Source organism: Arvicola amphibius, chromosome 8 (genome assembly GCF_903992535.2).
Source record: "Arvicola amphibius chromosome 8, mArvAmp1.2, whole genome shotgun sequence".
Lineage (NCBI taxonomy): Eukaryota > Metazoa > Chordata > Mammalia > Rodentia > Cricetidae > Arvicola > Arvicola amphibius.
In genome coordinates, this window is record NC_052054.1 from 19,076,127 (window position 1) to 19,102,233 (window position 26,107).

At 37.9% G+C, this 26,107-nt stretch overlaps 1 protein-coding gene across 5 annotated transcripts in view; it reads right to left on the reverse strand.

Annotated features, from left to right (window-relative positions):
- Positions 1-271: 271 nt before the first annotated feature.
- Positions 272-26,107, reverse strand: part of Stxbp5 (syntaxin binding protein 5) — a 138,639-nt gene continuing 112,803 nt past the window's right edge. For 2 of the 5 annotated variants that reach the window (XM_038338741.1, XM_038338740.1), the window contains exons 20-28: positions 25,351-25,410; positions 25,205-25,252; positions 18,361-18,411; positions 12,311-12,550; positions 11,203-11,572; positions 10,677-10,842; positions 8,952-9,063; positions 4,138-4,358; positions 272-2,330 (exon numbers count right to left, since the gene is read on the reverse strand). In XM_038338741.1, the coding sequence (XP_038194669.1) occupies positions 2,289-2,330; positions 4,138-4,358; positions 8,952-9,063; positions 10,677-10,842; positions 11,203-11,572; positions 12,311-12,550; positions 18,361-18,411; positions 25,205-25,252; positions 25,351-25,410 (1,310 nt within the window). In that variant the 3' untranslated portion in view covers positions 272-2,288. The remainder of the gene's footprint in view (positions 2,331-4,137; positions 4,359-8,951; positions 9,064-10,676; positions 10,843-11,202; positions 11,573-12,310; positions 12,551-18,360; positions 18,412-25,204; positions 25,253-25,350; positions 25,411-26,107) is intronic. The other 3 variants (XM_038338744.1, XM_038338743.1, XM_038338742.1) reach the window with 2 other exon arrangements.

Here is a 26,107-nt window from a genome sequence, read left to right on the forward strand (position 1 = left end):
TGGGTTGGGGGAGGCAGGCCGTCTCAGGTTGCAATAGTTAGCGCCCTGGGTCGGTACTGCAGACTGTTTTATTTACAGAATCAAGCACAGCTTGGGAAGATCATTTTCTCTATTCAAAAATACTTTGTACTTTCTAATCTAGTCTCTTAGGTTGTTGTGCACAATATATAGATTAATTAAAATAAGAAACGAATGATTTAAAATAATGCATTAGGATGATCTTATAAAATCCATCTCATGTAAACACATCTACTTCTCTACTAATAAATAATTACAACTTTGATTCATTTTATTTACATCAGTTAAAATGACTATAGAAAGGAATTCGATACACAAATAATGCAACAGATAAAGAGGTGAGGCTCCACACAGAGTCAAGCAGTGTCTTAGGCTAGGTTAGTACTTTTCACCCTTGGAAAAGTCTCCACTATTGGTATTCATAAAACTGTACCCTTTAAAAAGGACACAACTCTTCCTATGAGGTATCATGGGAGATGGGTTTAGTGGACAATGTATAATGCAAATTAAGCAATTTGTAAACTGCCAAATGTTCAGAGCATAGACATGAAACAGAAATGTTATTCACTTTCAACAGATTGAGAAACTTTTAAAAATGATTGTAGTTATAAAACATTTTATCTTGATCAGTTCTCTACCACATATATCTAATCCTTACTTGATGCTATTTAAAATAAACTTTGATGTAAACTTTCATATCCAGTAGTGCACATTATAAAATGTAAACAAAAGAATTATTAGCGAAAGAGGAACAGGTGGGTGACAGGCTGCAGAACTGAAGATGTCTTACAGGGACCTTCACACATCACATGGAGGAGAAAACACGCAGGCTCCCATAAGTTCGAGCCCTGCTTATTTAAGGACAATAACTCAGTGCAGACTTTCATAGAAGACAATATATAAACACCACACTTCCACTTCATTTCTTCCTTTGTGGCTTTAACAATTATATCCTCCAACTGTGTATAACAGGCGTCTTCCCTTCTAGGCTGCAATGCCACTGCGGAAACCGACCGGTGTCTGCCATTTAATACACAGCTCCCTTCATTATGGAACACATTCGGTTACTGAAGTGATTATACTTTCCTTTCCTTTTTGCTTCTAGTATTTCAAAAGGATATGTACAGATTTGCAATGTATTTCTACAGGAGATATTTTGTAGGTCATTAGACTAGACTCTTGGACAATTACTGACAAAAGAGGTTTGCAGTCTTCCATGCAGCAGCAATGTGCACTAAGATTTAACTGGCTCATCACCTGAGTGTACTGGAATTGTTAGCAAATACAGGACATTTTAAACAGGGAGCTGAGCACTTTACTGAAATGATGAAACATTGTTGTTTTAGCAATTTTAATTAAATAATGCAAGGGTACATTTGGTTGAACATTTTATAAAAGTTCAAGCAAAATTAAAAACGTAGCCAATTTCAACTTTTCTACAAATTTAAACAGTAACTCTTTTGGTCAAATCTACCTTTAGCTGAATTAATGTGAGCGAGGACAAAGGACACTGAAGAATTCCCCTCACCACAATGGAGGGTTTCTTACTTTCCACACCGCATGGCCACTACATGGAAACTCTCAGAAGATGAGCGATTCAGTCATGCGCTACACTTTTCCATGAAAAGTGATATATCACCTTGTTTGCTTCTGAAAACATAGGAACTAAACACAAATATACAGTAACGAGAACTGAAGAGGATCCCATACAAAAGCCGTGTGTATGCTTAGATTACTGAAAGCCACCATTCAGCACAGTCTAAAGATAAGGGGACAGTTTGTTGTTTTTCATTAATGATACTGATGGCCAGTCTGCCTGAGAGAGGGCGAGTCCAGACAGTTTGTATAATTCAGTCCTGACACAAATATGACCATTTCAGACTTAGAACTTCTGATTTATTGCCTCTTCCCACATCGGCTAAAACACTGATGGCAGATACCACGGCACAAAATCTTTTGGCATATGAAAGTTTAATACAGGAATGATCCAAGGACTTCTCCACATCCCTTTGGGTTCTCCATCCATGAATGGGACCCCGCTAAGCTCTCCGATGTCATCTCACAGCCGGCACACGCCATATGCTGCAGTCTGCACGCGTGAGTTCTCAGGGAAGCCGTGAGACCGAGGTAAGAGTGCGTGACTGTGCTGGGAGGGGACGGGTTTCAGCAATGCGCTTCCCGCTTGTGTTCTTTCCCCAACACACCAGTGACCGCAACAAGGAAACTGCCTCCTCCTTCTGGCTCAAGTTGGTTTTATTAGACTCTGGTTGTCAGAACTGGTACCACTTCTTATCTTTGTATTTCAGCATCATCTAAAAGAGAGAAAAAAAATCAAGAAAAATATGTTTTCAAATTTCCAGAAAACTATTTAAAATCGGTGTCTATAAAGCATACCACCCTGAAACATTCCAGACTGATATTACACCCTGCTTATTTCAATTTATTTAAACTAGCAAGAATTATTCTATTTAGATTAAAAATGGCTATATTCATTAAAAAAAACCTATCCTAGAAGATGCTCAAGTTTCTAATACGTATCTTAATTCTTTTGACGTGTGACATTGTTTGTTGCTTTAGTGAATAAATTAATAAGACAGGCAACTGCCATGTCTCTAGAAATAAAAGTAACACTTTAAAGAGTCAGGGAAAGAAAGGCTGGAAAAAGTACTTCTGTGTCAAATTTCCTAAGCCCTCGCTGTGTGCCAGACAACAAATGACACACTCTTCTTACTTGATTTCAATTAATCTTACAATTCTTGGGGTTTGTATTATTTCCTCAGTTTCTCAATTAAAAAAAAAACCCTAAAGTTTCAGGTTTTACTCAAGGTTAACAGAATGCTGAGTCTGGGGTTTGGGCCTGATTATCTGAATTCAAGAGCCTAGGACCTCACCTCAATGCACGGTTCTCATTAGCCTCTCAATTATGTCTAAAACCTGCACCTACAGAAGGGAAAGGCAACCGGCTCCCGTGGCTTGGGATGAACAGACACTGTGAAAGTGACAGCAAGCCCTGCTCTATTCTGAAGGCTATTGGCCTACACTGAAGGTGCTCGTGGGCACCCAGGGCTCCCGCAGATGCTCTAGACAGATCGTCCAGGTTAAATTATGTCCTTCACGCAACGTGAGCAAAGAAGAGATGGCTGTTGGTTGAAAAACTAAAGGAATGCTAGTATTATAGACTGGATAATTAAAGATAAAAATAACATTGATACTGTTCATCTGGGCAAGAATCTAAGACATCCTAGAAGGCCAGTCTAGAAGCTGAAATGAGATGTCACCAGTCCAGAGCATGAAATCCAAGAGTGACCCACACATACAAAAATAATGTGCACTTTACACAATGGTTTTGAAGCCCATAAAAACATTAAAAATTTCTTTTTATTTCACACACATGAGGTTTTTGCCTGCATTTTTCTATGTGAACAACCTTATGCTGCAAGCAGGTGAGAGAAGGGCATGAGGTTTTCTAGAAGTGGAGTTAGCAGATGGCTGTGAGCTGCCATGCGGGTTCTGGGAACCAAGCACAGGTCCTTTGTAAGAGCAGTAATCACTCTTACCTGCTGGGTCATCTCTGCAACCCACAAGTTAATATTTCATAAAGCCCTGTATCAGCCAACAAAATATAGTTGTGCGAGCATCATTTAGAGATCCCTACACTTTATGGCATCTGTTTCTGAGGTCAATGAGTTCACTACAAAAGCTGTGTTGCTACCTCTCCATGAGCATTAGCCTACAACACACACAGATACAAGATGCTAACTGATTTTTAGATATTTAGAACCCAGGAGACAACTGATTTCCTTCTTAGGTCAAGATGGTTGCAGGCTCTAGAGAGTTAAGGAAGGTTAACATTTTTATTGAGGTCACTGACAAACAGCTGCATATCTTCTATATTGCTTATGAAGGTCCTAAGTGGGCATGTTCCTTCAAAAATGTACAGATTTCAGGAGTCGGAAAGCACTGCCTTATTCTTTTTAAGGGTTCCCTCTTGTGGAAAAAATTGGAACTTGCAATTTTACAAAATACATGCTTGTAGAAATAACAAAATATGCAATATGTAGTCATTTTTATATTATCTTTCTCTAGTTCTTCGGGTGACTGTCTGCATGTCAGGCATACCTCATGAGCGTGTTTAGAAAACGAATCTGCACTGGATAACATGGCTGCAGTTCTCTCTTCCAAGTCACCAAGCTTCTGCCCTCTTTCATCCAAAGCCAACCTGGCTCGGGCTAATTCACCCACAACTCCAGATGCAGCCCCTTTCACACCTTCAATCCCACCAGGACCCGGGATGTGCTGTGCAAGGCTCCTCGAGGCCCTTCCTGAGGATGACTCTCCAACTGGAAGGTTTTAATAGTGGAGAAAAAAATGAGCAATAACCCTACCACATAGCAGCGTTAGATTACAATTTTTGGATCATGCGGCAATACAACTAGAATATTAATATTTAACTTTATAATATACCTTTATTGTATTGTAAATTATTTCTAGATGCTTTTCCAAACATGCAAAACAACAATGCACTATAAACATCCTACTCTCTCCTCATTCATAGAGCAGAGCTCTGGGAAAATCAGGGCTAGCTAGCCATTGTTGGAAGAAGTAAGTACATCAATGCAGGTTTTGTAACTAAAATTGCTTTTTGAGTTGTTAACATAGTTTATGAATTTTAAGCTTTTAACTTTAAGCATAAAGATCTAAGTTTTAATTTTCACATTTGATTTATTGTTCTTATTCCACACGTGCTTATAAAAATATTATTTTCATTTGGTAGCCCAGATCTGTAGACAAGTTTTCTTTGTCTCCATTAATGTTTTCCAGATACATGAAATCACATTTTCTTTAAATGGCTTGCTTCTCCCCTTCAGTACCCAGGTTTGGACTCTCTAACACACAGATCACAACAAATCTTAGGTCCCTGAGATCAGACTCAGTTATACGCCCTGTACTTCTTCATGTTTCCTTGACCCCTCACACACACTGCGCAGTCCCAGAATGCCTTCATCATGCCCATGGCATGTCACCATCACGCTCCACTCTTCCTGTCCTGCTTGTGTTCACTACTCTACTCCTCTATATCTGCCATTGTAAATACTCCACATACATATATCACACAGTGTGGGCCTCTCTTGGCTAAAGGATCCACACTGAAGGTCTCAGTTTCTTCTTATGGCTGAAAAATGAATCATTTTTGGAGCATACCACATCTTGCCTACACTGTCATTAACCAATAGGTAGTTTCCACTTTTTTTGACTTATTATAAACAATGCTCACTTGAATACTTGTGGAAGTGTTTGGTAAACATACATTTTTCAGTTCCCTTGGGCATATATGCCCAGGAATGGGATGGCTGAGACATGGGCTGGGCACTTGGTAACTCATGTTGAACATTCTGAGGTCTAGGGGACAGCTTTCTCAAGAGCATGCAGCATTTTCATCATTTCTACCAACAACATGAGCTGCAGCTTCTCTACATCCTTCCAACGCTCCTGTGTCCGGATCGCAGCTATCCTAGAGAACAGGACCTGATGCTCCACCAAGGCTTCTGCCACACATTGCTTCCTTAATGACAAATGATGGTGGACATCTTTTGATGATTACTGATCATGGATACTTCAAATCCAAACCTTCTGCTCATTCAAAATTGTGCTACTTATTCTTTTATTAGTGAATTATAAATTCTTTGTATATTCTGGATAGTAGACTTCATCATGTATCAGATATGATATGCATGTGGTTTGTCCTATTAGTGGAATGACCATCTTCTCTTCTTGCTACTCATTTTCTGAAACAAAGCTTTCACACAGATGAACTACAAATTATCTCATTTATTCTCTGGTTGTTTGTAAGGTAGATGAAGTATCTGTGAACCACTGACTGAGGTGAAGATTTTCTTCATTCTTTACAAGAGTTTTGTATTTTAATCCTCATGTAAAAGTCCTTGGTTCTTTTGACTTAATTTTCATGTTGCTGGTTTTTTGGCCACATGAATATCTAGCTGTGTCAATATCAATTGTTGAAAGGCCATTATTTCATCTCATTGGATTTTCTTGGCATCCTTGCAGAAAATCGACTGAGTATAAATGCGGTAGGCTAATGTCTGTACTCTCAATTGTTTTCTATTGCTTATGTTCATGCCAATACCCCACATCTTACAGACTACAGCTTTGTAGTAACTTTTGCCATGGAAATGTGTCTTATCAAGTCTGCTTTCAGACTCTGCTTATGGAAGGGGTATCTTCACTTCCTTCATTTCATATAAATCTTACAAGCTGTTTATTGTTTATTGCTGCACTGATATAGCAGCAGGATAAATAAAGTCTTTAAATTCAAGAACATGAGAATCTATTCTGTTTACCTATTAATTTTTTAAAACAATATTCTCAAGTTTTAGAGAGAATGTCTTTTACTTCTTTGGTGAAATTATTTCTAAATGGTTTATTTTATAATGCAGAACTCTACCAGACCTTCCAAGAAGAGCTAACTCCATATAATGTACTCCCCTAGTTACTCCATAGAATGTAAAAGGAAGAACATCCCTCTTGTCTCAGGAAGTCTACACTACTACAACACCAAGACCACACTGAGATATAATAACTTTTTTTTCATTTTTGATGCTGAGATACATGGAGCTTTTTCCTGCTTTTTCCTTTGAGATTATTCATTGCTATCAAATAGAAACCCAGGTATCTTTTAGAGACTGATCCTAGATTCTTTGACCTTGCCAACTTGTTTATCAGCTTTTTTGATTTTTGATTGGTTCCTTAGGCTCTTCTACAATCAAAATTCTGTTACCTACACATACAGACAGTTTGACCTTTTTCCACTCTGATTCCACTTTTCTCCCCCTCCTCTTGTGTAATTATCCTAGGTTTTGCTTCTAGGACAATTTGACAAGAATTAGTGAAAACCCTCTGCACTTGCAGATGAATTCACTATTAGCCACACTATGGGGGAAGGAGTTCAATTAGAATGTCATTAAGTATGTGTGTATACATGTGCAGGCATGCACACATACATGTTGCTGTTCAGCAGCACCCATGAAAGGAGCAAGAAACACATGAGACTGGGAGGTAAACAAACTTTCTGGCCTAGGGAAGCAGGAATTTGGATGGTGAGTCTCTAAGCCCAGCCTCCAGCTTTACAAGAATGAAGATGTGTTGCAGAACGGCATGGTCAGCAGAGCTGCTGACAGACTCCTGGATGGTCCGGCTGTCTGCAAGCTACGTGAAGAGTTCTAGGGTTTGAGATCTCTTAGATATCACCTGCATTGGGCTGTTCCGTGTTGCAGCTGCTTTTGAGGCATCCTTACTCCTGTAGAAGAAACCCCTCATTGTTCGGCCTATTTACTAGGAACCCCCAATAAAAACTCATTGATTCATCAAGTTGGACATGGGTGCAATTATTACTTTGGTCAGTGATGGGTTCTCTTTCTGGGATGAACACATATGTGCACATTCCATTTTCCCAGGAAAAGTTTCTCGTGTAGCTCATGCATATGTCAGGGTTTTGAAGAACTCAGCCATTCCAAGAAGGCAGTATTCAAATCCATTGACCCTTAACTTCTCTCAACAAGTGTTACAAAATTTATATCCCCAATGGAAGTTTTAATTTTTGTTAACATTTATTTCTAGTTCATGCAGTCACGCATGCATCCAATCAGGACCTTGTGTGTGGTAGGCCAGCCCCTTTCTACTGAAATTAACCATTGACTAAATTTCTCTAAAAATAAGTAACTATTGTGAGATAAAAAAAATGCCCCCTTCCTCAAGATGGCTATACTTCAATTTCTGGAAGGCAGGGATATGGTACCCTATCATAGAAAAGGGCTCCCCAAGTAATTGAGCTAAGACTCTTGACCTGGCTTGGTGAGTGTGCATCATCTAGGCGAGTGCAACCAAATCACAGGATTTCTTAAGAGCACAGTGTTTTCGTGTTTTTGGTGGGCAGGGAGAGACACAGATTCAGAAAAGCAGAGAGATGTGACATTGCCTTGCAGAGTGACAAAAAGATGGGGAGCCATGGGATAGAGATGACCTCCAGACGCTGAACAAGAAAGGAAATGCCTTCTAACCCAGAGCCCCCAAATGAAGAACACTGTGCTGGTAGCACCAGGATAAACTGTGGTTATTTCCAACAGACAAAACTGAAGCCTAGTAAGCTGGGTTGTTTTAGGTCAATAGATTTGTGGAGTAACAGCAATGTTAGAAAACTAAGACAAATAATAACGTATAAAGATCTTATTTTAAGGTTTTGTGTATTGATTTATTCAGCAAGTCCTCGGACTTGGTACTGGTAAAGTCTTAGCTACAGGTTATTTTGCCCTGGAGGAGGACAGTAGGACCTTGGTCCTCCTTACTCTCCACTTCGCAGCTGCGATGAGGAAACAAGCTTTGCTTCCAGCAGACGGAGGATGGAAATGTAAACCACACAGACTCCTGCTGGGCTACAGCTTATAGTGGGAGAGGGCTTGTCTGGCACGCGAAAAGCCCAAGGTTCAACCCAGTAGCAGAAAAACACCCCAAACAAGTAACACAAACTTTTCCCCTTTATGTCAACTTCTCTCTGGTGTTTTATAAAAGTGACAGAATTGCAACACACTCATCAATGAACGGCAATCAAAAAATAAAACAATAAAGATCACATGTAATATAAATAAAGAACATAATTTCTAAACTACCAATTAAAAGTTGTAAACATCCTCGTTTAGCCATTTGAAGTTGTGCTGATTTTGGTTTCCTGAGAAAAACATTTTCCTGATTAAGAACAGAATGACACAGTAATTTTATACCTTTTGTTTAACCATGGGTATATCAATTATTGCGATAAATATGGAAAAGTAAGCACAGCTTATACATGTAACAAAATATTTATAATGATTGAACGTTTTTGTCTTATAGGAACATAAGCCAAATTAAACTAGCCGACTTACATAGCTCTTCTCTATCCAGAGACTGTGCGCCACCTCCGAACAGGCCTTTAAAGAAACCCCTGTTGGGTGCCTCTGGTGTTTCTACAGGAGTGAAGAGCTCACCCAGCATCTCCTTTAAAGGCAAAACCAGTTATACTGTTAATGATCCAGGGAAACAGAAATGTAATTATCAAGGTCTCCACTGTAAATGTCATGAGGTAGTGACAATTTCCTGGAGATTCATCAACAATTCACAAGACAATTCCAAGTGGTCAGAGCAGAAACACACTGGCTCACTCTAACAGTAGGGTTCAAGACCAGATCTACTAAGACAATCTATTGTTTTCCCCGCCCATTGATTCTTTGTTAGCATTAGAGTCAAGACAGTATGCCTGCCTAGAAGGTGAGGAGACCTAACTTGTGCCTGAGACTATCTTGGTATGTACCCCAGGCTGGTCTGGAACACAACATCTTTTTCTGAGTTCTGGGACTGCACTGCCATGCCCACTGAGTATCTTATTTTCAAGATAACATTTAAATCTAATTCAAGAAGCCGATAATTAAAAGATAACCAGATTATCTTCTAATAGAACATTCTCTACCAGCAGGCCGCAGCATTCAGTGCAACATTGGCCGTTGCCAGTTTCAGAATTGTCATCTTGCGTGGGGCCAGACAAATGTCATTTAGACAGGTCAACTTCATTTTCATAAACATGTAATTTCCACAAACATCATGTGACACATGGAAATTCAGAAAGCCATAGGAAGCGGGAGGAGTGCTTTGACACTGACAGTCTTTCCCTGAACTGACTGTCGGCATTCTTCAGAGAGAAGAAAAATAAGAGCAAGTTTGGAGAGAGGAATGGCTACCAACAGGGAGTAGCCAAGGAGCACAGCTCAAACATCACAAACCTACGGCCAACATGATACTAGAGGAAATGCTCCACTCATGCCCACTAAGAGCAGGAACAAGACATGGTGTCAGCCCTCTGCATTTCCTTCACTGCAGTTTGCAGTCTTCGTGAGAGCACGGAGAGAAGGATGAAGGGATGCAGCTGGAAAGGAAGACGTCCTCTATATGCTTGCAATCCAAAGTCTGACTGGAAAGAGGCACTCCTAATGTCTTAATATAGCTATGGCTTGTCTTAATTTCTCACGTGCTTCTATCTAAATGAGTAGGAGTTTATGTTCTGACGTTATCAGTTGTGTTTTCATAAGAGAAAGACACTGGGCTACAGCCAAGAAGCCATTGCTAACCCAAGGCAACAAAGAACTTTTTCCTTTAGAGACTTTATAGTTTTGAGGTTAAAATGTAACTCAGTTGATCTATTGTAATAGTTGTGTTAACCAAATTAAGGCTTAGACAAAACTTACATGTCTTTTTTTCTCACTTGTAGGCTCTAGATTTTCTATTGATCTATAAAACTGTGTATGTATAAATGACATGAGAGAAGAAGAAAAACATACTGTATAGAGTACAATCAGGATTAATTAGGGGGCGGGCAGAGAAGAAAAAGCAAAGGGATGTGGGGGTATACCCCAAGTATATTGCATGCCTACATGAAAACTACCCTCTGCAACCCAGCATACAAAGATCATGTGCTAAACATAAACCAAACAAAAAGGTTCTGAGTTTTCCTACATTGGCGTCTATGTGCATTCCAGGAGAAAAGGGGACACAGATAGTATGAGGGCCCCCAGAGAATCCTTAAGTTCTACAAAAGTTCTAATACTTGTGTTGCTCACTTGAAGATTTTCACACGTCTCTTGACTGTAGGTGAGTCTCTGGATTTCTGTAGGCGAAACAAGGTATAACGCTTGTCCATTGTTGGTGAAGCAAAAGGTCCTGGCTATCCGCATGTTCGTAAGGGGCAAGTAGTAGACATCCAACAGAGGTCTTAGGCTTGGCAAACTTGAGGGAAAGTAAACAATTTGTTAGTAATAGGCAGCAAGTTATTTATAGGGTGGGTACAATGTATAGTAACACTATGCATGAAGACATGGTGGCCAAAACCACCACTCTGAGCGCTAGTCTAGAAAAATCATGACAAACAATACAAATATGGCTGGGGCTGTCGAATCGTTTAGTTTATATAGCTGAGGGAGGGAAAATAGGGTTTGCATTGTTCATACTCTTGTTTACTATATTACCTATATAAAAATAAATTCTTAGTGTATAAGATGAACAACTCAATAAATTCTTTCAAGCTAAATTTATACTGTGATCCAAGAAGGAATGCTGTTATGTGTTAAGAAATGACCTCCTTCATACCTGAAAGTCATAATATGGCCGTTGGCGCAGAAGCAGGCGAGGCAGACACTGTTGCTCAGTGCTACGATATCTCCACGAAGCACGAAGGACGTCTCAGTAATGTTCTGCTTGTACGCACAGTTCTGGGTCGGCAGTGAGATGACCTTAGCTTGCTTTTCAGAACATATCACTGCATACTGGTTCTCACTAATTTCCTGAGAAGAGGAGGGGGACACTGAGACAGGGCGCCGCTTTTTCAGCTTCTCCTTTTCGTCTTTTTCTTCGGGAACGTTGTGCTCTTTCCAGGGTTCGGACGCAGGTGGCATTAAGCAGCCCGTGGCATCCAGAAATGCCATTCTCAAGATTGCACCTTTTAACCTCAATATAGTACCTAGAACGTAGAAGTTTAGTATATACTTCCATTTTTAAATTCAGAGTAAATATTCTTATTCCAACTCTGACACTAAATACACACAAATATGCTGGGTGCACCCTGTACTGAATATGTAATTGTATCAGGTTACTGATAAAAACCCAAAACTCAAGCCATGTTACTTAAGAGACTGGAAAAATATGTCATCCTTATTGTTCCAAACATAATGTCAACAGTTAATAGTTTATAAATTAATCAAATAATTAACTTTGCTCACACATATCTGACCTGCAGATTAATAATGAATGATAAAGTGTTTTGTTTAATGTAGAACTAGAAAATTTATTTTCCTTAAAACATTAAAACTAATTTGCGGACAAAGACACCCATGAAAGCGAGAGGACAACGTGGAGAGTTGAGTTTCTCCTTCCCCTCATTTCTGAGGCAGGGCCAGACTGGCTCGCCTGAGAGCTCTGGGCCAGTTTCCGTCTTTCCTCCTACCTGACACGGGAGTGCCGGGATTACAGATGTGTTCATGCTGAGTTCTGGGGAACTGAACTCAAGTTTAGTAGGTTTGAGTGACAAATGATTTTACTGGCTGACCCTCCTCCATAGCCCTAGAAAATTTATTTCTTAAAACAGAAAATTGCCACTAATACCATTTGTCCGTACAATGCTTAGATCAGTAAGCACTAACTGGGTCAGAGCATGTCCCGCACGGGGCACCATCTGCATGCAGAGCCAGGGCATACGCACCACTTGGAGACACAATCACTGGCTGAAGGAGTCTTTGGTCAGGCCCTGGAGGAAGGTTCAGCGTGATGATGAACACTGTTCCCAGCGTTGTTCCCACCCACAGACATGGGGACGGGGAAGAGTCCGCCTTCCGAGTATAAGTTTCACAGAAATGAAGAGCAGAGATGGCCTCTCGGGATTCCTTGTCAATGCTGGTTACACTTGAACTCCGTGATCTGCTGAAGGAATTATCTTTTATATCTGAAATGATTTAAAATGTGCAATTGTTTTAGTTATAACATGTCACACTTTTTTGTTGTTATTGCAAATTTGGTCAAGTAGTTAAATTTTCCCCAAAGCAAAATCTAAGGCACGTGAAGCTTTTAATGTCCTTTCAGGTGAAAAGATAATTTACTTTTATGTTAATCAAATTTCCTTTTTGCTTAAACACAAAATGCAAATTAAGTTTCAGAAGAGAGCAGCCAGAATGTGTGACCTTTGCATGACCTCTGTATCTAGTACCCACTGTCCTTGCAGGGCTGTTACTTCCTCGCCATCAGAAGACATGATTAGATAAAACTAGAGATGTGAAGATCCTTTCATGTCTTTACATGTACAAACTGCATCTAGAAGTGCTTGAAGGGTGAACCACGTCTCAGTCTGTTCACATGAACACCCTAAAAACCAGTGGAATTTCCCTCATTTCCCTTGAATAGAAAATATTTATCTACGGAATTTGGCTTCCAAATGTGTACGTGGCATCTGGCTCACTCTAATGCCAGGCGTATTTCTCCACTCACGTTTGACTGTAGCACTGCGGCCACTGTATTTTAACCTGCCTGAATGTCTGTCCGTGAGGGCAGCCGTCACCTGGATACGGAGTTATGACAGCTGTGCGCTGCTGCACGGGTTTTCTGTCTACTGAACCTTCCCCAGAACCTGAGGGATCTATTTGAAAATTATACTCACTACTTTTTCTTCCACTAGCTTCTTAGGTTTAATTCTAACTCCATCTGAAGCCTTGGCCTCATTTCTCTGAGAGCATGCCCAAACACTTACCAGGCATGCTCTCTCTCTGCTTTGTGTCCTGAGAAATCCTATCATCAACAGAGCTTCAAACTCCACTGACATTGGTGACATTCAGGTTACCTTAACCAACAGGCCCCGACCCGCCTTCCATGCTTTCACTGTGCCTGCACAGAGTGGGGATGCTAAGACCCGTGGCATATTGTTTCCTTTCTTTTCTGCTGTCAATCTAGTTCCATTAGTTTAAATTCGCGTTCTCATCTTCATTTACCTAGACTGACAACGCCACCTTTAGTTTCTCACTGCTAATACATCTCAGTTTTATATAGCACAATTATAATTACTGTGATTAAAAACATCCCTCAGTTGCTCCTACTTGTCTATTAGATCATGCTCAGTCTAACTATGATCGTCCAGAGCCTGTCAACAAAGTTCGAGCACAAGTTCCTGGCTGTGTCTCCGATGTTAAGCCTCTTTAGTTCATTATGGAATCTAAGTGGAGACTCCTGTTTTTTTCCAAACCTAACCTGTATTTAACTTTTGGGATCTTCTGAAGATCCTTGCGTCCGACCCTTTAGTACCAGCACCAGCTGTCATCTCTGCCATTCTTTAGGCCTCTGCTGTTGTGGGAATTCATTCGGCCAATAACTTTTGGGGTACCAGCCATTGGGTGTTGTCTGAGTTAGCTAATAAGAAGCCTAAGCCATTGTCCAAACAATTATATTTAATATACTAGCCTCTGAGTGATTATTTCAGAAGTGGTTGGAGGGACCCGGTGGGCAGAGAGAAATCGGCCCAGTGGGAGTGGGCGAGACGGACAGAAATCTCCATCCATTTGCACTCTGCCCTTGACTCTGAGCTATTGGGCTTGTTCTCTCCCTCAGCTGTCCCAGAATAATGGGGCCCACAGCTATTTCTGATCTGTCTTTTTTCCTGTTCTAAGACTGCTGTAGTGCAGTGTTTTGATGCTCTGCAGAATTTTCTAATGTTTCACTTATGAAGTTTATTCAATAAACACTTACTAAAGATGGATCTATAATCGATAGTTTAAGCCATTTTGTTCAATGGTGTCATTAGGTGTATTAAAATTCCCAGAGGCCTCCATAAATCAATCCTAGTGCACCTCACTTCTGAAATCACGGCTTTCAGTGCTTTTTAATGTTATTAATTAAAAGTGCAGGGAAGTTTTCTAAGGTGTATTTTAGTAATATAAAAAAGTATAACGCAATCCTGATACTCCATGGGCTTCCTGCAAACAAATTTAGACTCATAAATTGAAAATATTTCCCCAACAATTTCATGTGGCAGATTTTGATGATAGCAAGCCTCTACCTCACTAGAAGCTTCTACATCAGCCAGGGCCATATCTAACTGCAGGTTCTGAACGTTGCCTTTCTTTTGTTCAAAGGTCTGTACTTCTCTGACAGGTGACACCACGATGGAAAAGATGACTGCTCCTGTGTGGAGAGAGTGAGTGTCACCCTGACACGGATGGCTGGGAGTCTCGTCCCCAGAGTGGCAATGCTGACACGACAAGGCCTTTAGGAGCAGGGCCCACAGAGGACATGCATGCAGTTCTCAAGGAATCCTGGTCTGGCTGGCACAAGAAGTACTGGAGAACAAACAGTAAGCCTGGCCCCTGTCTGTCTCACTTCTAGCCTTGCCACCACATGATCTGTCCTTCTGACACACTTGCCCACTCTGATATCATACACTGTATGAGAGCCAGAAAGCTCTGACCAAAAGAAAGAAGCAGATGAGGGTGCCAAGTGAGCAAATATTTAAAATAAAAATTATTAATAAATAAACTCTTTATTAAAGAATTGGGTATTTTGTTACAGCAACAGAATATAACTAAAGCCCTTCATGTAAATGAAACAAAATTTTCCATAATCAATAAATACATTTCAGCAGTTAAGAGTACTTCCTGCTCTTCCTAAAGTCCTGAGTTCAATTCCCAACAACCACATGGTGGCTCACAACCATCTGTAATGAGATCTGGTGATCTCTTGAGGAAGAGAACTGGTCAGTCGTCCTCATCAACTTAGATCACGAAACCCAATGTGGACAAGTTCAACAGAACCGCCACATACAGGCTGCCCATGCATGCTTCAGCATTGCCAGGGCATAAATTTCATTTCATTTTTTTGAATTGTAAGCTTTTATTAGATGTATTTGAAAATAAATGTGTTGTACAACAGAGACAATCATAGAAACACACTTGAGTGGGCCTGTTCAAAGCTCCTTCAGAATTGTCGAACAATATTTGAAATTAAAATAATTCCCATATCATCTGTAACATTTATAAAAATACTAACTATAAGAATTTATGAACGTTTTCAAATCTCCAAAGTTACTTTTCAAAATTAAAATTTAAATGTATTTTCCAATGATGATATATTTTGTTACATAAACAATACACCTAAATGACAGACAAATTTAGTTATGACCTAGTGATAAGAATGGAAAGTAATGCTACAAGAAAAGTTGAGAGTACAAATTTCTGTAAACTAACAGATGGAAAATGACATATTTGTTAAAATTATAGGGCAGTTCAACCAAAAAAAATAATTTAAATTTTGAATGTTAATTCAGTGAAGTATACAGTGTATTAATTTAATAGACTGATTTAATTTCAAAATTCTAAACTATATAGCAGTTTTTACTATATGAGTTACCTATAAAAATTATATCACCAGAAAAACTCCTCAGGCTATATCAATATGAGAAAAATGGATTTGTCATAACGACAAAATTCCACCTTGATGGACATCAGTTGCCTATTTGTCATCTACCTAGAACTGTTTAAAATTAAGTTAGAATTCTCAGTGTTTCATGAAACATGACTCCACGTATTCAGTCAGTTGGTATGGGTATCTGTGACTTGATTTATTCTTAGAAAGTGAGCAAGCTAAACGAAATAGAACAGTTAATTAATTTGTTTATTTGAGACATTGCCTCAGTGTATAGATTAGACTTGTTTCAAACTCTGGATTTTCTTGTCTCAACTTTTAAAAGCTTGGATAACAAAAGGACTATTAGAAAATATTTAGCAGTTCTAGTATGAAGAACAGAAATAAAAATTGCTAGAATAGAACCAGGCTTGCCAAAATCCAGGTATGATCATAATATTATATATCATCATTTTTGTTGAATCTACATAATCACCTTGAAAAATACTGTCACTATTTAATTAGTAATTAAAGAGGTCTAAAGAGGCTTATAAAAGCAGGGTGGGCACACATTGACTAAATGATTTGTATAATTTGACAGATAGTATGTGTTTTAAAAATAACTGACTGTGCCAGGCAATGACGGCACACACCTTAAGTCCCAGTACTTGGGAGGCAGAGACTGCAAATCTCAGTGAGTTTGAGGCTAACCTGGTCTACAAAGCAAGTTCTAGGACAGCTGGGACTACACAGAGAAACCCTGTTTCACAAAAACCAAAAAAAGTTTATTGTAATAGACATAAACACACACACACACACACACACAAACACACACACTCTACTAGCTTAAAAAGCACTTTAAAATGAGTACTTGAGAATATGAGACTTTTAAAGATACTGAAAGACTCACAGTCAGTTTAACTGGCAATATTAAATGTTACTGAAACCATGAGCCTCTCCAAATGTGTGATGAAAATCCTGGGTCCTCTTCTAGAACAAACATGTACAAGTCTGAGAAAATGCTTGAGTTTAAATTATGACTTTCATTTTTTTTAGTTATAAATTTTACTTCTATAGTTTATATAGTTTATATAGTATAAATGTTTTTAATTAACTTATTCTTTAACAATTCTCTTTCTCCCTCTCCATGTTTCCTTCCCTCCCTCTTTTCTCTTCTCTGTCTCTGTCTGTCTCTCTGTCTGTCTCTCTCTCTCTCTCTCTCTCTCACACACACACACACGCACACACAAATGCACACACATATACCTACATCTACATGGCACTCAGATGTTCATTTTTATAATAAAGGACATTGCTCTTCTGGAAACAGGAGCTAGCTTATATTCTACAGTTAATTTCATTCTCCTTTAAGAGTGGTACTGTAGAATTCTACTAAATTGGATTTCCTACAGTCAGAACTCCTACTGATGATAGCTATGTATATAACAGGCCTCTACTGATTACCACGTGCTGCTTCTCAGTACAACAGAGGTAAGGAAAATAGTGAGAGGCTGAAGTTAGTATGTTATAGCATACAGAACAAATTTCTTATTAAGCACTGTCATTGTTGACTTGACAATAATTTAGAAATCCTCTCTTATAATACTTTTATGTAGCTCATTCACTATGGAATCAATGGGAAGGTACCCACACACTGTGTTCAGTCTGATGCCTGAGTCTGACAAGGACTCTAGTGAGCACAGAGGAAGGAAAACGGTGCAGTCATCCTTAAGACCACAGTCAGGAAAAGCATCCTTCACTGCTACTTCTTCCACCAAACCAAACAGGCATTTCAGGGAGGGGGTCTAGAGAGAAATGTGGCTTCACCTGTACTACATGGATCTTGTTCCCTTGTTACAATCCCATTCCACTACACGAAAGCCTGGGAGCCGTTCCGAGACAGACTAAACACAGTGTGTAGATGGAATCCTTCCCATTGACTTCAGAACAAATGAGCTACATAAAGTATTATAAGGGAGTATTTCTAAATTACTATCGAAGTCAACAATGACAATGTTTAATAAGAAATTTGTTCTATATGAAAAACTGGTTATCTATTTCAGAAATATTAAACTAGTATAAAATTAAGTTTGTAGAGTTTAAAATGGTTTTTGAAAAAATGGGATATAAACAGTTTTAGTAAAAACTAATCTAAAATTGAGAAAATTTTACTTAAAAAAAAGCAAGAGAAGCAAGGAAATATGGATTTTGTCTTGCCTGAGTGTGCACCCTAAATACTATTTTTAAAGGTGTTACATCAGGGATCATTGTAACATTGACTTTCAGTGGGATTTGCATTACAATAATTGTAATATTCTGATCTCCACTTTCCTACTATGAAGTTCAATTACTTTGCATATTTATTCTACTCACCTAAATCGGGCTTTAGGTCAGTTGGCAAGCTTAATTTCCTTGACATCTTTGCTGAAAAACAAAATAAATTTTTAAAATTCTGAGAAATATTTGACTGATATTTATCATAGCAACTGATTTTCAAGAGAGAAGTGAATAGTTTTATTACTGAATCTAGATCCTGAGATAATTAAAATACATTTATAATCATATCAGAAGTGGAATATAAATCTTTCTAAAAAATTTCTAAAAGTGTGTACTTACTTGATGTAATATCTTTGTATGCTTGAAGCTCTTACTTCAAGGCAGCATTTTAAACTTATAACAGCTACTGCTCAGGACTACGGAGCATGGCCGCTCCTCAGAGGGAAGTGTTGCAGACGAGGCAACAGCCACAAGCACAAGCTAGGGCACATGACAGAACATTTTCCTAGCTCCTAGCTCACGGGTATTGGACTCCTTGTTTTCGTTTAAAGTTAATTTTTAGAATATAAGACATGCTTATATCGCTAAACAAATAAAAGTATTTATGCAATAAACATATTTGATGGAATCACTATTTGACATAAATTAATACTTCCATTTCTATTTTAGTGAGAAAAACACAAAGTCATACTTAATCTAAAATTCTTGTATTTATATAAAATATCAATACAGGTCCTTTTATATAAAAGAAACTTCAAAACTTCATCCATAAGTTTCATGGAATTCACTTTCCATCCTCAAAATCAGTTATTGCCTTCATTTAGGAAGTGGTTTAAGGTTAGGAGTCAGTCTGCTACATCTATTATGTTAGTGGTATGGCATGCGGCATAGACTAGTGCTCCCAATGGGAAAGTTTGAAAAAAAATAGTGGTTAATACACGAATGCACACATTTGGTTACAGTGGGACGGTTAGGAGATACTTAAAGCACAGACCCTGCTAGTCCACAAGGGCGCCATATAAACAAAGAGAAATCCAGTCACAGTACATGACTTCCACATCTAAAAAAACCACAAATCCAACGTTAGGAAAAGGCATTAGGTAGGCTGGAAAGGTCCTAGGGTGGGGGAAGAGAGTCAGCGTGTTACTTCTTAGCTTGACTAAGCTAATTAGAATGTTCTAACAAAACAACTGGCCACGTTTATCCATCAGCTGTCTCATCTTCACCAGCTTACTAAATCTGAGACAAGAGATAAAAGGTAACACACAATCAAAGTAGCTGAAGATAACCATAGCTGTTGACCTTATATACCTGGGTGCTATTGTATTTGATGTACAATATGCTTAGAGTCAGAAGACACTGTGTCCCTCAAACAGTGCTCTAAAGACAATATTATTATGTCAATACTTTCAAAGAATTCACAGCAGCTTTCCCAAGATACCACAGGTCCAATATGGATAGATAAGTAGCATGAAATAGAAAAATCAGGCTTATATAGCTCAAAAATAATTTTTAAAAGACCCTTATGCCATCTCTCTGACACCACTACTCTGCTTGGTCAGATTATTATGAGCCACTAGGACCCTTTCTCAGATGTGAATGTGTTCATTCATCACTTGTTACTGTGTCTGTGATGCTTCCTTACCCTAAACCTGATGACATTTCTAGTAAAAGAGGCGAGGGACCTTTAAGACAAACGTATAGAATTTCATGCATTACTCAAATGTTTTTTTTTTTTATTGTTGTTTGTTTGTTTGAGATGGAATTCTCTATGTAACAGTCTTGGCTGTCCTGGAACACACATACTCCATAGAACAGGCTGGCCTCAAACTTACAGAGATCTACCTGCCTCTGTCTCCCAAGTGCTGGGATTAAAGGTGTGTGCCACAATGCCTAATTCAACCTTTTAAGTTCATTTCAAATCCAAAATTCAATAGATATGTAAAAAAAAGAAATATCACAACTGATTGTTATAAATAACAAGTTTATCTTTCTTGAAGTAATTTACATGAAATGAACATTTTATTAATTAGAAATGTTTTATTATTACTTTCAACAATCAGACTTGTGGTCCTGCTAAATTTTTTTCTTAGCAACAAAATTCTGAATTTCATTAAATACTTTTGCTTTCTTTAGGATTTCCACTAGAAGAAATTCATATAATCTCAAATATCTTTAGAAATGTAAACAAATCTCTCCAATAAAATAAAAACTTCTGTCTAGCACTATGATTTCTTTATTATATAAAATATTGAGTATAGTAAATATTTCTCTAGCAGTTCTTCAGATGATCCAATTCCAAAAGTTTTTTAATACCAAGAAGATAAAAAAACACATACAATGACTAGGAAGATTATTCACTATCATCTTGTTACAGTTCTCAAAACATTTTAATTATGTACTTCTGCTAATTGCTTTGTCTCCAAACTCTTTTTAACTGTAGAACTTTATAACCCAGTGTCCACCAACTCAGCTGGTCCTGAGGTCAGCACCACCCAGTGAGACCATGGACACAGCATAGGGAGGAAGAGTGTGGACACAGCATTTAGCTTTTCTCAGTATCTCTTTCTTGAGAAAAACAAGGGTGAGAGGACTGAAGCTGTAGGGTTTATTAAAGTCTACAGAATAAAGGCAGAGAGAGGAAATTGAAGCTGTGTTAGAGCCATCAGGACTTGTATAAAAAGAACCAATAAAAAGAGCACATGACCAGGTACCAGCACTCACGTCACTTACACTGACTCAAAAATTACTTCAGGCTTTACTGAGAAATGAGCCATTGGCTGAATATCCATGCTCTTAGAATTGGAGAGATAAGGGGCCCCTGAGGTATAATCTTCTCCATCAACCAATGCCATAGAATAACACAGAGAGGTGTCCATTAAAAACAGAGTTGTATTTCTATTTGTTTTGCCACAATACTTACTAAATAGCTTAATTTTGAATCTTTATTCTTTAGTTTCTAAGATTGTTCCCCCTCGCCCTGGTTTCACACATTCAGGCAATTTGGTCATCTTTCTTGACACACAGAAACTAAAATGGACCTGGAGCTAAGACAAGAGTATGGGATCCAACTAGAAATCTACTTTTAGCACGGCATGAAACAGGATAATCATCAAATGGGAATTTCCACGAAAGTTAATTCTGATTTTCTTATCAAATAGTGCTAGCATATGAATCATAGACTATACACAAGGATATCTTGGAATATTTTATATATATGTATATACATAATATTTCTATGTATAACCATTTCTATGTAAGCCAAACTATCATTTATTTGTTATTTGTAGCTTCTCACTTAAAATCTTTATAAAATGTAAATGAAGAGTAAATAAAAACAGTGACAATACTTCCTAAATGATTTATGGAAACCATTAACAGTTAAAGAAAAGGTGTTTATTTGAAAATTACTGGTCTTTAAGATTTTACTACAGCATGAAGATGCAAGCACGCTGCATGTGAAATAATGTATGTACCTTCCTTTGTGCATGATGTCACTGCATTATATTCTGCTTTAATTTCTTTAAAGGTTGTTCTTCTTACACAAAAGTGAAGAAGTCATCGCCAGAGCCATTTCCTGGGGTAGCTGCCAAAAAGGAGCCAAGAGATGAAGTGGGGCTTTGGGTTCAGGGGTCAGTGTATTCCAGTTTACTCTTGTTCACTGTCTTGAGCCTTGTCTTTGAGACAGACTTCTAAGAACTATATAACATGCTTAGGCAATGATGCCAAAGTGGTGGACAAGATCTGGTATTCAGACAGAATTTGCTGTTGCTTTTCAATAAATGTATTTTACATTTTTATAAACTTTATTATAAAAACCTTGTAAAACTTACACACAGAATTTGGTAATGAGCCATTCTTCCCAGATTACTGTGTATCAGATCAGGTCCATAACAAGATTATCTATCAATGAATTAAATAATATGTTTCATATTATATACACACGGTGCCAACAATGGCTTACATTCTGCTCTGTGATTTGGCTGTGGAGCCAACAGCTAACTCACACTCTGTCCCTCATCTGTAAACACAGAAATAACCGTCCCTGAGGTCACTAAGTGCTGGGACAGAGCTAGAAATGACACTAGATAATTATTTTAAAAAGCCGCTTGAGCCATCTTCCTCTGCTATCAAGGCAATGATAAGGAAGAAAAAAAAGAGGTTTATTTTCTATGCTTGGGGGAAGGGAAAACATGATCAAAATATACTGTATGAAAAACAATTATTTCAATGAAATAAATTTAAAAATAATTCTAATGTATGAAAGGCACCCTGTACCAGCTCAAGCAACTCACATACAATCTCTGGCACCACCACCAATTATTCTTCAACATGTGAAACTTAAGAACAATGCAATTCCGTCAGTTACCCAAGGCAGTCCTCTCATCAGTCTCCAGCTGTGAGTCTGAATCTTATTTCTCAAGGCTACTGCAAAGTCACCTAAAACCTGTCTGTGAGTGTTCTGCATTATGCTGGCGATGCTGAAGGAGCCATAGTGGTTTTTATTTTTAAGATGAGAAACATATTTTAACTTCTGTGTGTATGAGTGCTTTGCGTGCATGTACCTAATGGCTTTGGAGGTGGGAAGGGGGCTAGATGTGGATGCTGGGTACTGAACTTGCATCCTATACAAAAACAATAAGTGCTCTTAACTGAATCTGAGCCACCTCTCCAGATCCAAGTCCTAGCTGCATGTTTTGTGGTAATTATTATTATAAAATATATAGTAATGTAGAAAGGTAATATAGTATTTTTTTTTTTAGAGATTACATATCTAATGGAGAACATTTCAACCACAAAACCTTCACAATGGAATTTGGGGCAGACTCCATTTGAAGAGGGAAAATCTTGAGATGTTAGCTTTATTTTTATATACCAAAACTGTTAAATCAAGAAAGACACACGACAAAATCTTCCAATGTACAATAAAGATACTGCAGAGGAGGAAAATGTTCCTGGTTAAAACAGTTAGGAAGAGTCACACACTGGTATAACTTTGGAAAGCTGGATAAAGTCAACTTATTTTCTAAGAAGCAATCCTAAAGTAGTTGGCATTACAGAAAGAAAAAACACAAAGAATGTAGAAGAAATGAACAGTATCCAAGTATTACCCTTCCACGCGTGTTGTCTAGCCTAGCATAATTGTTCATGAAGTCTTTCAAATATGGGAACACAAATATTTCCAGTCACATATCTACTTGAAACAGAAAAAAGGGGAAGGTACACATTAATAAAGCTATATTGCAGTATAAAAGACGTCAGGCAGAGGCTACATTAATGAATTTAACCATCAGCAAATTCTTTCCTGTCAGGCAATTTAACAGTATAAGTCACACAGAAAAACCGCTGTAGAAAAGAACTTCTACGGTGCTGACAGAACTGGAATGCAACAGGATACAAAATGCTATACAGAAAATTAGCTGCAAAATTAATACATAATTAAAGCGATTTAATTATTATTACCAAAAGATTTACTAGAAAACCACAATGAAGAGTAAATAATTGATAAGAAGCCCTTTGCCCAAGAATAAACCACTTTATTTAAGATTGACCAGAAGACTAACAGTCATTCACCATTAATCTATCTAAACAGGGTTCAATTTACAATGCTAAGAAAACAAGGGTTTTCTTGCAGGAATTTCTGAAAATTCAACCACATATTCAAGGTTATGAAGTGAGAGAAAGCAAACCTCTTTCAATCACAGAGAAAACTCATCCTCTTAACTACATTAGAGGAGTATGTGGTAGGGATGTTGATAACACTTGCTTGGTAGAAGTGCTTGCCTTGCAAGTATCAGGACCTGAGTTCGATTCCCAGAACCCACATAGAAAATCTGGCTATGGTGTTGTGCACTGACAGTCCCTGAGCTGAGCAGGCAGAGAAAGAGATCCTGGGGTTTCCTGGCTGGCCAATCCAGTTAGTTACTTCGTGAGCTCCAGGCCAGAGGAAGGCACTGTCTCTGGCAAAGCCAAGCCAAGCCAAGCAAAAGGAACAACAAAAAAGTAGATAGTTCCTCAGGAATTACAAACAGGTTGTCCTGTGTGCAAGTATGTGTACATACGCATGTACACACAGGTGATTTTCTCATACTATGATCATGCACATACACATATGCCCAACAACCCCAAAAATATAAAAAGAAAAAACAAAAATCAAAACAGATGTGGCAATGATGTAGTGAAAATTAAAAATACAGCAACAACATATTAACTGTATAATGAACGTTTCATGGTTAAGTCAAAGGTGAACTGGGGCTTTTCTATATATTATTTTGTCAAGACTTTCAAAGTTTTGAACATCCTTAAATTTTTATGACCAAATAAGACAATTCTAATTTGATTATGTTTCCAAGCCTGGTGGTTATATATTTCATTTTAGGCTTTAAACTTCAAGGATCTTAGACCGAGTCACTCATTACAAAATATGCACAAAACATCAAGAGTAGAATAAAGATTTTCATGCATGGGAGGTGTTTAGTACGAAACTGCCAAACACCCTGACACCAGTGTTGATTATAGACTGAAAAATGCCATCTTTCAGAAAATTGTTTCTTTGAAAAGAGACCTTAAAAATATGAGAGATGGGAGTAAGGGCACAAAAAATACAAGTAAAACTCTAAAGGAAAAGCTGATTCAGTTTAACATGAATGTCAGTTGGGTATTTAGAGCATAAATTGAACCCTGCTTTATTTTAAAACAAAGCAAAAGTTAACAGAATAATTCACACTGTAAGTTCAGAGAAAGAGCCACAAACCCAATTTAACTGATTTTAAGAATTATTTCCCAAATGCATTAAGAAGAGACATAGCCCCAAGATTATTATTTGGCAAAGGAATAACAAATTAACACACAAGATGCAATGCACTGGATCAGTTTCTGCTGTTGGTTAGCATTGCATAGAGCAACAATTAGAAACAAAATAAAAATTTCTATTTCCTACCTAGATCACTGGCTACCATCTTGGAAAACTTTCTGCTTTTGGTCTTCACTGAAAATAATATTTTAATATAAAATGTCAAAATCTATTCAGAGTAAACTAAATGAATTAAGTATAAAAGAAGATACTTTAAAATAAAGATACTATACCCTTTTCTATAAAATTATTCACTTTTTGCTCATCATCTGAATTTTGTGGTGATGAAGAACCTACACAAATGAAGACAATGGAAGGAACAGGGCACATGGTCAGTGACAAGCGCAGTGATGGCACAGCAAACAAAGACAGATTAAAATCCTGGCGGCCACCAAGCCTTGGTGACCTCAACTCTGAGAATATTCCAGTACTGCATTCAGTAATATACAGTCTTGTATAACAGAACCAACTATATAGAAATTTATTTCTAATAAATTTTAATTCATAATAACTATATATTATTTATAAGTCAAAGAACACAGAAAGAAAAATATGACATTTAAACACCTATTAAGTACATCTTGACATATCTTATAGATTAAATTAAACACTACCTTCCTAACTGGAGATTCCTTCCCCCTCTAAGTCCTCATGATACTTGACATACTTCCGGTACAATATTTACCATTTAGTTATGCAGTATTTTCAAATTTATACACAGATGACCTTCCTTCCCTGAAACAAACTTGGAATCAATTTTATTCCCCATTTGTGATCAATGGTGTGTATTTCATGTGTATGTCACTAGTTCATGTTAGGCAAATGAATGAAGCTTTTCTGCTAGAAGAAAATATATAAAAAAATAACTGAGAGCAAATAAAAAAGATATCCTTTTATGCTTAAAGGAATCCCAGTAAAAATAAAAAACCTTAGTGAATTAGGTAGAAACTTTAAATCTTGAATTTGACTTCCCCAAAGGCATCTTTCTTT